This window comes from Camelina sativa, chromosome 11 (assembly GCF_000633955.1).
Source record: "Camelina sativa cultivar DH55 chromosome 11, Cs, whole genome shotgun sequence".
Classification (NCBI taxonomy): domain Eukaryota; kingdom Viridiplantae; phylum Streptophyta; class Magnoliopsida; order Brassicales; family Brassicaceae; genus Camelina; species Camelina sativa.
In genome coordinates, this window is record NC_025695.1 from 25,398,453 (window position 1) to 25,411,283 (window position 12,831).

Sequence of the window (12,831 nt, forward strand, 5' to 3'; positions counted from 1 at the left end):
ATTTCTTCACCAAACCAAGTAATAAAGAAACCGAAGCAGTCCTAGTAGATCTCCACTCATACCATCAGCAGATCACCTTATAGTAACTGTAAGTGGGAAAAATAAAAGAGTGTCAGCATAATAAAATTGAATCGGTCATAAGCAATGGTAAAACTCTTACTTTCCTAAGGTTGGTGAACTCGCAAATGTTACAAAGGATTAAACAAGAGATATGAAGAACAGGAAAATGGATTTAAAGTGTTTACAAACCTGGTTTCCAATCACCATCCTTTGAAATCCATCCCTCTCATGTTGTAGCTATTCAATCTGGGACTTCAAAGCAGATGTGTTTTTGGCTTCCTATCTTGCAGCCATCTTACAGGCGGAGAAATAGAGAGAAGAACAAACTTGTTGGAGTTCATGGCAGCTAAAACAGCCCCCCTTATCGATCAATAGCTGTGAAAACAAATGCCAAATGAATTCATATGTGAGTACAAATTCCTACAAAGCTAACCACAAGAGAGAAAACAGAGAAGATTGGAAAGAGATTCTTACTCGCTTAGAACCAAACCATGACTAAAGAAGACTATGACCACCAAAACGAATTTGGAACCAAGAGTCACTGAATTGGTAATATGCGAATTAGCAGACCTAACAATCTACAATGAGATCCCAGAAAAAAACTAACTTCACCTAAATATCTTAACTTAAAAAAAATAAAATCACTTTTTTACCTTCGATCAAAATCAGCAATTGAGGATTTATTATTCTTCAACAAGCTCCAACAGATGGGAACACTTGGTATATAGTCCGAAACCAAGATCTTGATACACCGAGGGTGACTACTTGGCTTCTTATCATATTGGAATATCATATTGGAAGAGTCACCTGCAAACATTAGAATTCAACTATCAAATTAATCTCAATCTCTGTAGAAGAAAAATGACGTAATGAAACATACAAGACAAAAACTATACATGTCTTGATGACTTTAGAGTTCTAAAAAAAGTGCTGATAGAAGAACATCAGACCGCATTGAGAGAAGTTAGTTACCTTTCTTGCAGCCATTAATCCTCACCATCTCCAGTTTCTCGAGAAACTCAGTATCACCACAATACTTAAGGACTTACAGTCCCCAAAGTAGCAACTTCCTGCACCCAAAAAATATTTGTAAGAACACAGTTAAACAACACAGATGGAAAGAGTAGAGAGTTGTACAAAACATTTACATGGCGGAGCAGTATTTTCATCAGTAGTAAGTCCCTTGAGAAGGTTCCGTCTGTTCTGTCACTCCCTTGAATGAGGGTGTGAGATGGGCTTAGCGAGTTGTCAACTGCAATAGACACATTGCTAAAGAAGAAACATAACAAACTGCACAAATCAGCCCCAATTAAAAGTAGAAAGATTCAGACTTTTAACATTCATACTCTTCATCTAAAACCCAGCAGAACCTTGTACAAATACCAATCCTAGCTAAGGTACTAATATGAGGAAAAACAACAAAAACAAGCCTACCTTTTCTTCTCCAGCTCCAGCCTCTGTATACCATACAAACAAAATCAATAATAATTCAAACATAAGAATCCACACAACAATGAAGGCATAAAAAGCAAAAAGTAGTAGGACTTAAATCCGTTGAATAAGATTCAGAAAAATGTCAAAGGAGAAACATTCACCTAGAGGAACTATTAAAGGCTAAGTATTTAACCCTAGAACCGAATCACCAAGATGAAAAAAAGAAAGGTACACACGAAGCTTCCATTTCACAGAATCACCACTGAAATATATAAAAAAAAGACTCTAACTTTGTTTCCTTGAGAAGAGAGAGAGAGAGAGAGAACCGTGAGAGAGAAGGGAAGAAGAAGGCGTGGAGGCCCTGTAAGAAGCCATCAGAATCAGTCTCCGATCCAGAATCTGAATCGGAGGGAAGCGGAAGCGACATCGGTGGTTTTGTTTTCACTCTGTCATCGATGTTCGAAAGGCGACAAAGGTTTGTTGGTGTGTTGTTGTCTCCGTGGTGGTGGCGACGGAAGTTGAGAGGCGATGGAGGATGGGAATCGATTTTCTGAGAAAATGAGATATTTTTTTTTTGCCAAATATTTTTTTAAGTGTTTGGTCCGAGTGAGAGAGAGTGGCGGAAAAAACAAAATTTTAGCTGAGTGTTTTGCCTACAAATGATTTTTCAGTTATTGTAGTGATTTTTGGTGATTTTTGGGTTCCCACTTATTGAAAATTTTCCCCAACACTAATCCAATGCTACAATAGAGCTCACAATCTATTTTGGCACTTTTAGTAGCAATTACTGAATTAGTGCTACAAAGAACTGCTACCAAAACCCAAATTTGTTGTAGTGTATATAGAACACATAAAAAATTCTTGCATTTGCATTGAGGTAAAAAAGCTTCGTCTCCCATAAGCACAAAAACATCTTTTGCGTCATTAAACATGCACAAAACTAGTTTAATTTAAACCAAGAGCCTAATTTCAATAACAGATTATTTAGAATTTATCATGAATTTATAGTGATTTATAGATACAACAAAGTCGAGCTTTCATATTACCAAATACCAACTAGAATAAATACCAAAGAAAAGGAACAAAAAAAAGCACCAAACAGAAAATATGTCTGATCAAATACCTAAAACAAAGCTAAACCGAGTTTCGATGGCACAGAAACTCTATTACTGCTAACAAAACTCCACTAACTAGGCATGTTCATATTTGCTTAAAAACATTTGAATATTCTTTAAAAATCAGAGTTGTATTCTCTCACTACACTTTTGTTAATTAATCCAAAATTGCCAAAGTAAAATATTAATAGCCAATAATTAAAAGAGCAAATTTAGGGAACAAACATGCGCACAAAGTTTTCAAACATCACCATGATGATTACAATGCACATGTACACCACAAAACACTCTTTTTATTACTTTACTAATTTACCATAAACACTTTTCATGATCCCTTTTCTACCCGTACCTTCTTTTTTTCTTCTTTCTAATTTTATACTTCCTCCGTTTCAAAATATAAGATATTTTAGAAAAAAATTTTGTTTTATAATATAGGATATTTTCAAGTTTCTATGCAACTTTTAGATTAATTTAGTATTTTATATTATGCAGTATTGTTTCTAATTGGTTGAACTTGTTAAAAATAAAACTTTTTAATCTACATGCTTTAGTTAAAACATCCTATATTTTGAAACGGAGGGAGTATTTATTCCTCTTGAAAATAGTAATTCTTTTTTTTTTTGAAATAAAGTTTTCTTGAAACGACACAAAAATGAAAAATTCTAAAACGTACACACATAATCAAGCACGTGGCATTTTTGTGTGGTTATGATGTAGGAATAATTTGAATTTCATTGAGATTTGTCACACAAAGAAAAAGAAAAAAAAAAGCTTCAAGTCAATGTAGAAAAAGACGAAAAAAATACTATCAATGAGATCAAAGGAACACTCAAAAAATCTCTTTCTTCCGCACATGTCTGACACTCTCATAGGCGTAAATCGCTCTGTCAAATATCTCCCTGACCAAAAGAGACAGAGTTGCCTCCACGTTTGTCCAGACAAGACTCACGCTCTCTGTCAAATATCTCCCTTTCACCACATTCCCTTCTCTCTTTTCCCACTTTAACCTCTTTTGCTTAAACTGCTTCCCAACTTCGAATCTTCCGGGTGAATAAAAAAAGTTGCAAAGTTTGGAACTTTCTACACTTTGTTCTGCTCTGAATTGCGCGTGTAGCTTCATTTCGGCTTAGAGTTCGAGTTTTTACTTCTGGGTTTCGGAATTGAGAAATTAGGTTTGGTTTTTCTTTTGAGTAGGTTTGACTTGAGGTTGCAGAATTAGGGAATTGAATCTGATTTGTGGAATTAGGGTTTGTTTGTTTGTTTGTTCATAAAGCTTCAATTTTTTTGAAATGGATCGATAACGAGAAAAGTTTATTGCTTTAGATTCGTTATTCGAAATGAGTTTGATTCCTCCTTTACCGATTTTATCACCACCGCCGTCTAATTCTTCAACCACCGCACCTCCTCCGTTACCGTCTCAGCCCACCACTCCATCTGCTCCACCTCCGGTTTCAATTACACCACCTCCTTCTCCGCCGCAATCACCTCCACCGGTAGTATCATCATCGCCACCGCCACCGGTTGTTTCATTATCACCTCCGCCTTCTTCTTCTCCACCACCGTCACCTCCTACCGTCACTTCGCCTCCTCCCACCGTTTCTTCTTCCCCTCGACCTCCTGTAGTGGTTGCTTCACCTCCTCCATCAACTCCAACGACAACACCACCAGCTCCTCCGCAAACTGTCTCACCTCCTCCACCTCCTGATGATTCTCCCTCACCTCCGGCACCAACAACAACAACAACTCCTCCGCCTAAACCTTCTCCTTCACCTCCGGGAGAAACACCTTCACCGCCTAAACCTTCTCCGTCAACTCCATCTACAACCACATCTCCACCTCCTCCTCCAGCTACCTCTACTTCTCCTCCGGCTTCAAATCCGACTGATCCTTCTACTTTAGCTCCTCCTCCAACTCCATTACCTGTTGTTCCAAGAGAGAAACCAATTGCTAAACCAACTGGACCAGCGTCAAACAATGGAAACAACACTGTGCAGTCTGATTCTTCGCCTAGGGGTGGAGTTGGTACTGGTGGTATTGCAGCTATTGGAGTGATTGTGGGATTGGTTTTCCTTAGTCTTTTTGTGTTGGGTGTGTGGTTTACTCGTAAACGTAAGCGAAAGGACCCTGGCACCTTTGTTGGATATACTATGCCTCCTTCCGCTTATTCATCTCCTCAAGGCTCAGGTAAATATAACACATAAGTACACACCTCAGGTTCTGTAACGGCATTGTCTATCTAAAATTCTTTTGCATTTAGAATACGGTTAGAAACTTAAGTCCTTTCGTATATTTACAGCTCGAGAACTGTTGAGAGAAGTGTGTATAGAGTGTTGTGTTGTAAGTAAAACGGTTTCAGAAGCCTAATGAGCATAGAACACTCACTGAGTTTTGGATGCTGTGTTTCTGTGTCTTGTCTGTAGAATGTGTATTGAGTGTTTTTAATTGATCAGTTTCAGAACTTATAAGCATGAAAATCTCGCTGAGTTTTGGCTGCTGATTTTGCTTAATGACTTGACCGATCTGGATCTGATCACACGTCTCTACTGTATTTAGCGTCTGATGTGTGTTTCTGTATCTTGTCTGTACAGTGTTGTGCTTTATACTTTCACCCTAGGATAGAAAACCATATATGTAAGTATGTAACTACATAAGAAGCTATTTGATACATGCTATAATTAAAAAAGGACGAGAACGACCCTTATCAATTGTGTAGGTTGGTAGATTGTCTCTGTGCTAATCATCAAATGCATGAACCAAGACATCCATGATTTCTCTTTCTTATTTGATTAACGCATTATCAAGTTGTTTATTAACTGGAAACTCGTGTTGACAGATGTAGTGCTATTCAACTCGCATTCTTCAGCTCCTCCTAAAATGCGAAGCCATTCGGGTAACGATTACATGTATGCGTCGTCTGATTCAGGAATGGTTAGCAACCAAAGATCATGGTTTTCATATGATGAATTATCTCAAGTCACAAGTGGGTTCTCTGAGAAGAATCTTCTCGGTGAAGGAGGGTTTGGCTGTGTATACAAAGGCGTTCTTGCAGATGGTAGGGAAGTGGCAGTTAAACAGTTGAAGATTGGTGGAAGTCAAGGAGAGAGAGAGTTCAAAGCAGAAGTTGAAATCATTTCTCGGGTTCATCACCGCCATTTGGTTACACTAGTTGGTTATTGCATCTCGGAGCAACATAGGTTGCTTGTATATGATTATGTACCTAACAACACTCTCCATTATCATCTCCATGGTACATGCCTGATCTTCTTAAACCATAAACTTATCTTTTTTATAACTACATAAACTTCAATGCCTGTGTCTTCACAGCTCCAGGAAGACCAGTTATGACTTGGGAAACTCGGGTAAGGGTCGCTGCTGGTGCAGCTCGTGGAATCGCATACTTACATGAAGACTGTAAGTTTTTACTGCTGCTTTTGATTTTGATAATGCTCTTAATTTTGATTCGTTCTTATGTTCTGCTTCTCGCTTTGGCAGGTCATCCCCGCATTATTCACCGTGACATTAAATCATCCAACATACTTTTAGATAACAGCTTTGAAGCCTTGGTACCATCATATTAGCTTTATTCTAGTCATCAAACAGTCTTTGTTTCACCTCGCTGAACTCAAAGTTTTTTCACAGGTTGCGGATTTTGGTCTTGCTAAAATAGCACAAGAACTGGATTTAAACACACACGTCTCTACACGTGTAATGGGAACCTTTGGGTGTGTTTGTATTGCACTATTTATTAGAATGTTCTCTGTGTGCAAATCAACTACTCACAGAAGAACTAACCTATTTATAACTGTTGAATTTTCTTAGGTACATGGCTCCTGAATATGCAACAAGTGGAAAGCTGTCTGAAAAAGCGGATGTGTACTCGTATGGGGTAATACTGTTGGAGCTTATAACTGGCCGCAAACCTGTAGATACGTCTCAGCCACTTGGTGATGAGAGCCTTGTTGAGTGGGTAAGCTCTAAGTAGAATATAAATTGCAGAGTGGTGACCTGATATTTCTTGAATTTCCATGATTTGATAAGTGTCCTTTTAACCCCCTCTGGTTGAAAAACTCTTTCCAGGCAAGGCCCTTGCTTAGTCAAGCAATCGAAAAGGAAGAATTTGACGAACTAGTCGATCCGAGGCTAAGGAACAACTTCATCCCAGGAGAGATGTTCAGAATGGTAGAAGCTGCGGCTGCATGTGTCCGCCACTCAGCTGCAAAAAGACCAAAGATGAGCCAAGTGGTGAGAGCTTTAGACACACTTGAAGAAGCAACGGACATAACGAACGGAATGAGACCAGGACAGAGCCAAGTGTTTGACTCGAGACAACAATCTGCTCAGATAAGGATGTTTCAAAGAATGGCTTTTGGTAGTCAAGATTATAGTTCTGACTTCTTTGATCGGTCACAGTCACATAGTAGCTGGGGAAGTCGTGACCAGTCCAGATTTGTACCTTAGTAGTTTTAATGGTTTTATGCCTCTTTTTCTTTTTCCCTTAAAACATGTCCTTCTTGTATATTCTTTTGCATGATTTAATGTATCTGTAAAAATATATACATACACATAAACTTAATAGTCTATTGATTCAAACCCTCAGTTCAAAACAAGTTGACATGTGGTTGAAGCTCGGGGAGAAAATGCCAACTCCTTTAACATGTCAAGTGTTAAAAACAAACTTGGTGGAGACGAGATTGTTACCACCTTTATGTGGCAAGCGTTTTCTAAGATATAAACCATAACGTCTCTCTCTTGTGGTGTTCCTAAGTATCCCGACCAGTTGAAAATTTGTAGACTGGACAACAAGCATTTAGGAACAGGACTCGGTCGATTCCAGCAAACCATACAATCATGCTCCTGATCATCCTCATGTTCCTAACACCAAACAGAAGAATTGGATTAAAACCGTATCAGACAACCAAAAGAGCAGTAGTTTATCGAAGAAGCTTACTTCATCAAGGAAGATGTTTAATACTCGTAAGTTAGGAGAATCCTTAAGCAACTGGCCAAGGAGATTCAACGAACCCTCTTTGCACACACATAGGTTCAGATGCTCGAGCTGGTTGAAAATAAAACCATCACCGTACACATCCTGCCCACAAAATCAAAATTATTAAAAGAGTATTCTATAAATTAATGAGATTAACAACTTGTTGATAAATCGAAACTAAATTACCTGGGAACATATTCTAAGACGCTTGACAAATGTGATTGATCTAATAAGACACTTTAGATCAGGGAATTCAAAAACACTGACAAATGCTTCCCTCAGCTTAGGCATATTCTTAATAAAACAATGGTGTTGAAAATAATTCCAATCCTCAAGTTTCAGATAGTTCAAAGAAGGAGTATCTATCACATACCCATCTACAAGCAAGTTCTTAGCTATAAAGATACATAAACTCTGTAAAGACGGGACGATAATAGTGAACTCTTTGATATCGTTACCCTCATAGAAAAACAATGACAGGTCTTCGAGAACATGACACATAGATAGAAGCTCTTGAAGAGATTTCCCATCTACTAGTTTCACATCTTCAAGTTGCAAAGTTCTGAGAGAGGGGAGACAAACCATAGAGGGAACATCCATAAGAACCATGTCTTTGAGTTTCAAGATCACAAGCGATTTGCAGCTAAACAAGCTACTCGGGAAAATGTTTCCATTCGCCAAGTTATAAGAAATTTGCAGCTCACGTACATGGCGAGAAACTACAATCTCAACCCACTTTCTAATATATTTGGGTTTAATATCCTTACCGAATAAGTTGAGACACAAGCTTTCTATGACCGGGGCTCTATGTAATGGCAGCTTCTTGTCAATAAAATTACGAAGGCCTCGGTTACTGTAATTAATTAACCCCCTCTTAGTTTTGTAGTTGAGTTTAGGCAACCACATCCAAAGAAACTCCCAATGCTTAGATAAAATGCTAGTGGACACAGCTTTTTTAGTGGGAAGAAACGATAATATCTTAACGAGCAAGTCATCATGCAATGCACTGATTTCGTCCATACCAAGATACTGGTACTAAAAAGAGAACAACACCACAAATTCAATAAGGTTCCCTTTTAAGCCCTAGCAAACGAACTGACAAGAGAAAACACAGAACACAGCACACTGGAATGGACAAAAACCCTAGAAAAAAACACCATGAGAGTTCTAGTGGGCCTGCACGTGGCCCAAGCTTCATGTGAACTCTTTTATAAAATGAAGACTAATTTTTTTTTTAATCTAATGTTAAATTATATTCAAAAGAAAAATAATTTTTTTTGTACATCGTAAATTCAGAACTGTTTGGAAACTTTATTTTAAAAAATAGAAAGAACAGTTTGAATAAGATCTGGCTGCAAACCAGATTTGAATGCGAGTGTCTCCTCTCTCCCCAAGAGTGCTCATGCGGTTACAGACATTCTTTTCGATCAGTTTTACCAGCTTTTCCGTTGTTGATGGAGTGTCCCCATGGCATCTATCGTTTCTTTCTCTCCACAGATAATGTACAGTGTTTTGATAAGTATAACCCAAGAGAAACCTTATTGTAGTATCCAGTACATTTCCCACAAGTGAAGATACAACCTCTTTCCAGCAAGCCGTGAAATTGTGTAACAGAATTCCTTTCACTAGTGCCTCCCACACCTGCTGTGAAAAGGACATTCAAAAAACAAGTGCTCCGTTGTCTCAAGTGGGTGACTGCAGAACACACAACTTGGATTAACATTTGAGTTCCATAGTAACATCCTTTCCCCTATTGCTAATCGGTTTTTTTGCCAACAACCACGTAATGAAGGCCTACTTAGGAGTAGCGTGTGGAAACCAGATCGCTTGGTAGCCCTGCATTATTGGGTGAGTAGTGGGAATATTCAACCATGTAGTCTTCGTATTGAACCGCTTATGGTAGCTGTCATTCTTCCCTTTCCATAGAGCCACATCCTCTTTTTGGGTCTCACTACAAGAAAACAGGCGGTTAGCGACTACACTATTAGTCGCTTTGTAGTCGTAAAAACTGTGTTTACGACCAAATAGCGACTAACTCAAGCAGTCGGAGATCGAGAGTCGCTAATTTATGTAGAAGTATATATAGTCGTCTTTTAGTGACTACTTTACGACCAAAACTTGTAGTCATCATATGGTCATAAAGTCGTCGTCTCGTAGTCATTAAAGTAGTGTCTGTTTTACGACTATAGTGTGATTAATTAGCACAAGCAAATGGTCTTCTTACTGTTGTCGGTTGTTAGTCGTATAATTGTGGTGACAAATTGGCGACTAAGTAATGACTGAGTGTTTAGTAGTCGCTATATAGTCACTTACCTTAGTGACTATTTAGAAACTACATTACGACTATTTGGCCACCGATGTTGATTTCAGAATCTGTATGTTACGACTATTTGGCCACTGATGTTGATTTCAGAATTTGAATGTTGCATATACTAATTTCCCTTTATCCTCTTCCTTTCATTCTTGTATACCAATTTAAATTGAAAGTTTCGAATTTGGAAAGACATAATATCGAAATATTGAAATACACGGTACATGTTCAAGTTACAGAAATAAAAAAGGTCATAAACACAATCTGAAAGTGGCAACGAGTTCATCCAAAAGAGTGAGAGATAGAGTTCATCCGAAAAGAGTGAGATAGAGTTCATCCGAAAAGAGTAAGATTGAGTTCATCCAAAAAGAGTTAAGACAGAGAAACCTATTAAGCAGCAGTTGATGGAGTTGGAGTTGCATCATTTTGGGGAAGAGGTTCTGTGGTTGTCTCTTTAGCTGAATGGCTTGCAACAAAATTCTGAAACCGCAGATCACATTCCCTCAGAAAATCCTGGACGATGGAGAATTGGTCAATCTTGTCCTTTTGGGCAGCAATAACTTTGGATTGCTCAGCTTCACGTGCAACTATTTCTGCATCACGCCTATGCAGTTGAGCTATCATGTGTTGAGCTTCCTTCAACTATTCTTAGAGAGCCATAAAGGTAGAAGAGCCACATGCTTGCTTATGCTTTCCATTGACAAGGCAGTCCTAGAGGCTTCCAACTCCATAAGGTGTTCCTCTTGAATCCTTAGCAGTGGACTTGAAAATAAGAGAAAAGTTAAGATTAGAGGATGACAAATTAAACTCCAAGACTATAAATGAGTATTGANTTGGTTTTTTAAAAAAGTTACCTCAAGGAAAATTTCTGTATATTCTTCTGTTGTGAGGTCCCGTGGCCGTGATTCTCCATCTGACACAGCAAAAGACTCTGCCTCGAGCTGAGACAACCTCTCTTGAACAGTCTTCTCATAAGTTTCTGCAATCTTCTCTGCCTTCCGATCAACATATGTACTATCAGGATTTGTATGTGCCTTGATAAAAACCTCACCAAGTCGGACTTCTCTTCCCAATTCCTCAACCTGCAATATTAGCAAAGAAACAAAGATTAACTAAAAAAATAACAGCTATGTAAGAATTGAAAATGGCAAAAATAACAGCTACTTAACCATTTCGTCTTGAAGCTGTCGATACGACTTTGGCCCTGAGAGGTGGACGTGAGGACCTAGGCCGTTACGGTCAGACATACGGGCATCAGAGTAGGTTTTACTCCTTTCTTGTGCTTCTTCAGTGTCCCAGTAATCCTCCATCGTAACCCAGAGAGTGTCGCCAATCCAGTTTGGTTGAATTCGACTAGTCCTCACAGTGCTAACCATGTCTTTGATCCGCTTTTGACAGATTTCCTCAAAGTAAGCCTGAACAGTCCCGGTTATCAAAGGATCCCAGGTGTGGGTTTTCTAGAAAAAAAAAGGAGCTATTGTGAGTGAAAAGAAGACATGTAAAGCTATGTATGAAGGCTATGTGACATAAATCCTTACCGCGAATTCAAGGAAGTATCTCTCTTGTTTGTCCCGCGGCACACATGTCCAGCTGTAGAAGGGACCTTCGAATTTGTTTTGAAGAATTTTAGTAATCTTCCGAACAAGTTTTGATCCTTTGTCACGAGTAAACCTCCATACACATGAACCAATAAAATAAGTAAGCAGGTTACTTAAAAGCAAATAATTGACAAACCAAAAGAAATGAGATCAATACAAGACACATCAGTTTCTATTGGATTACAATACGCATACGCATAAGACAAAAAAACACCATTGCTATTCGTATAAGCCAACACCACAATCATAAAACACCATTGCTATTCGTATAAGCGAACACCACAATAAAAAAACACCATTGCTATTCGTATAAGCCAACACAACAATCAAAAAACACCATTGCTATTCGTATAAGCCAACACCACAATCATAAAACACCATTGCTATTCGTATAAGCCAACACCACAATCATTTCAATACATTAACTCACCAATTTCTCTTCTAACAATCACAAAACACAATTACAATACAAAACCCACCAAACTCTCTTCTAACAATCACATAACACCATTACAAAACATGTGAAGAGGAAAAATCATACCATTGGGTGTTCGGTATGGGTGTGGGAGCGAGGACGGTGGTGAACTTATCCCTGTTTGGAACCAGAAGCAGTGAATTTAGAGCATGCAACACGTCCGCCTGTAGTTCGGGCAACACCAGAGAAGATTCTTCTTCGAAGTTGTTCCCTTGAGACGATGGATGCGATGGATGCTCCTGACTTCTGGCCTAAGTTTGAGAGGGTCGAACTGGAGAAGGCGGAGAGACATCCCGACTTCTGGCCTGAGTCTGTGGATTGAAGTGGACTTCTTCTGAAGGAGTCCGGTGTAGTTCGGGTGGAGGTGGATGTGTAAATGAGTTCTGAAAAAGTTGTTGCAGCGGAGGATAGTTCCGGATCTGGGCTGATGACTGTCGTTGCAAACCGCCGACTTGTACTTCAGGCGTTTACAGAGGAGGAGGATCTTGTACCGCCGGCGTGAAGTTGTACTGACTGGGCAGAGCGTTAGACCGTCGATTTGGTGTTGCCCCTATCGGTCTCTGAGTAACGTTAGGAGCAACCTTCCTCTTTCTTCCTCGATTCGGCATCTTGTTGGTGATTGATAGAGAGACTGATAGATTCGAAGAGACAGAGAACTCGAGTTTGGATCGAGAGAGTAGGGTTTGAGAGAGGTAAGGAGAGAGATTTCGAGAGAGGCGAACGAGTTCGAGAGGTAGGGTTAAGGGATTGTCTTGTGAGACTAGGGTTTTGTATAGGTTAGTTAGTGGTTAATGGGCTAAGTTTAGGAATTTGTAGGCCTTAATTAGTTAATTAGGAAGTGGATTTGGGCC

At 39.0% G+C, this 12,831-nt stretch overlaps 3 protein-coding genes and 1 long non-coding RNA gene across 6 annotated transcripts in view; 1 reads left to right on the forward strand and 3 right to left on the reverse strand.

Moving 5' to 3' along the window:
- Positions 1-1,796, reverse strand: part of LOC104724218 — a 2,260-nt gene extending 464 nt beyond the window's left edge. Inside the window, exons 1-6 of one of the 3 annotated variants that reach the window (XR_757579.1) lie at positions 1,209-1,796; positions 1,033-1,130; positions 714-867; positions 535-601; positions 250-435; positions 1-86 (exon numbers count right to left, since the gene is read on the reverse strand). This is a non-coding gene — a long non-coding RNA (uncharacterized LOC104724218). The remainder of the gene's footprint in view (positions 87-249; positions 436-534; positions 602-713; positions 868-1,032; positions 1,131-1,208) is intronic. The other 2 variants (XR_002034167.1, XR_757578.1) reach the window with 2 other exon arrangements.
- LOC104724219 (proline-rich receptor-like protein kinase PERK8) lies at positions 3,920-7,199 on the forward strand (the record flags this gene model as incomplete). The annotated part of the gene is given in 7 exon segments (XM_010442674.2): positions 3,920-4,793; positions 5,443-5,856; positions 5,934-6,020; positions 6,102-6,172; positions 6,249-6,331; positions 6,429-6,576; positions 6,687-7,199. Coding segments are annotated over 7 exon segments (2,031 nt in total). The 3' UTR covers positions 7,068-7,199.
- LOC104728317 (FBD-associated F-box protein At5g38590-like) lies at positions 7,203-8,616 on the reverse strand. The gene is made up of 3 exons (XM_019231945.1): positions 7,783-8,616; positions 7,558-7,698; positions 7,203-7,481 (listed from the first exon to the last, which is right to left on the reverse strand). The coding sequence occupies exons 1-3, from the start codon at positions 8,614-8,616 to the stop codon at positions 7,203-7,205; spliced, it is 1,254 nt and encodes a 417-aa protein (XP_019087490.1).
- On the reverse strand, positions 10,298-11,347 carry LOC109127340. Its single transcript, XM_019231946.1, has 3 exons — positions 11,077-11,347; positions 10,762-10,989; positions 10,298-10,549 (listed from the first exon to the last, which is right to left on the reverse strand). The coding sequence occupies exons 1-3, from the start codon at positions 11,281-11,283 to the stop codon at positions 10,298-10,300; spliced, it is 687 nt and encodes a 228-aa protein (XP_019087491.1). The 5' UTR covers positions 11,284-11,347.

Excerpts from the sequence above, each read along its gene's own strand:
- LOC104728317 (XM_019231945.1), bottom strand. The coding sequence starts at position 8,616 with ATGGACGAAATCAGTGCATTGCATGATGACTTGCTCGTTAAGATATTA. Across the intron at positions 7,699-7,782 it reads GTCTTAGAATATGTTCCCAG|GATGTGTACGGTGATGGTTT; the intron begins GTAATTTAGTTT and ends TTTTGTGGGCAG. Across the intron at positions 7,482-7,557 it reads TAAACATCTTCCTTGATGAA|GAACATGAGGATGATCAGGA; the intron begins GTAAGCTTCTTC and ends GTTTGGTGTTAG.
- LOC109127340 (XM_019231946.1), bottom strand. The coding sequence starts at position 11,283 with ATGGTTAGCACTGTGAGGACTAGTCGAATTCAACCAAACTGGATTGGC. Across the intron at positions 10,990-11,076 it reads GACAGCTTCAAGACGAAATG|GTTGAGGAATTGGGAAGAGA; the intron begins GTTAAGTAGCTG and ends CTAATATTGCAG. Across the intron at positions 10,550-10,761 it reads ATACAGAAATTTTCCTTGAG|TTGAAGGAAGCTCAACACAT; the intron begins GTAACTTTTTTA and ends CTCTAAGAATAG.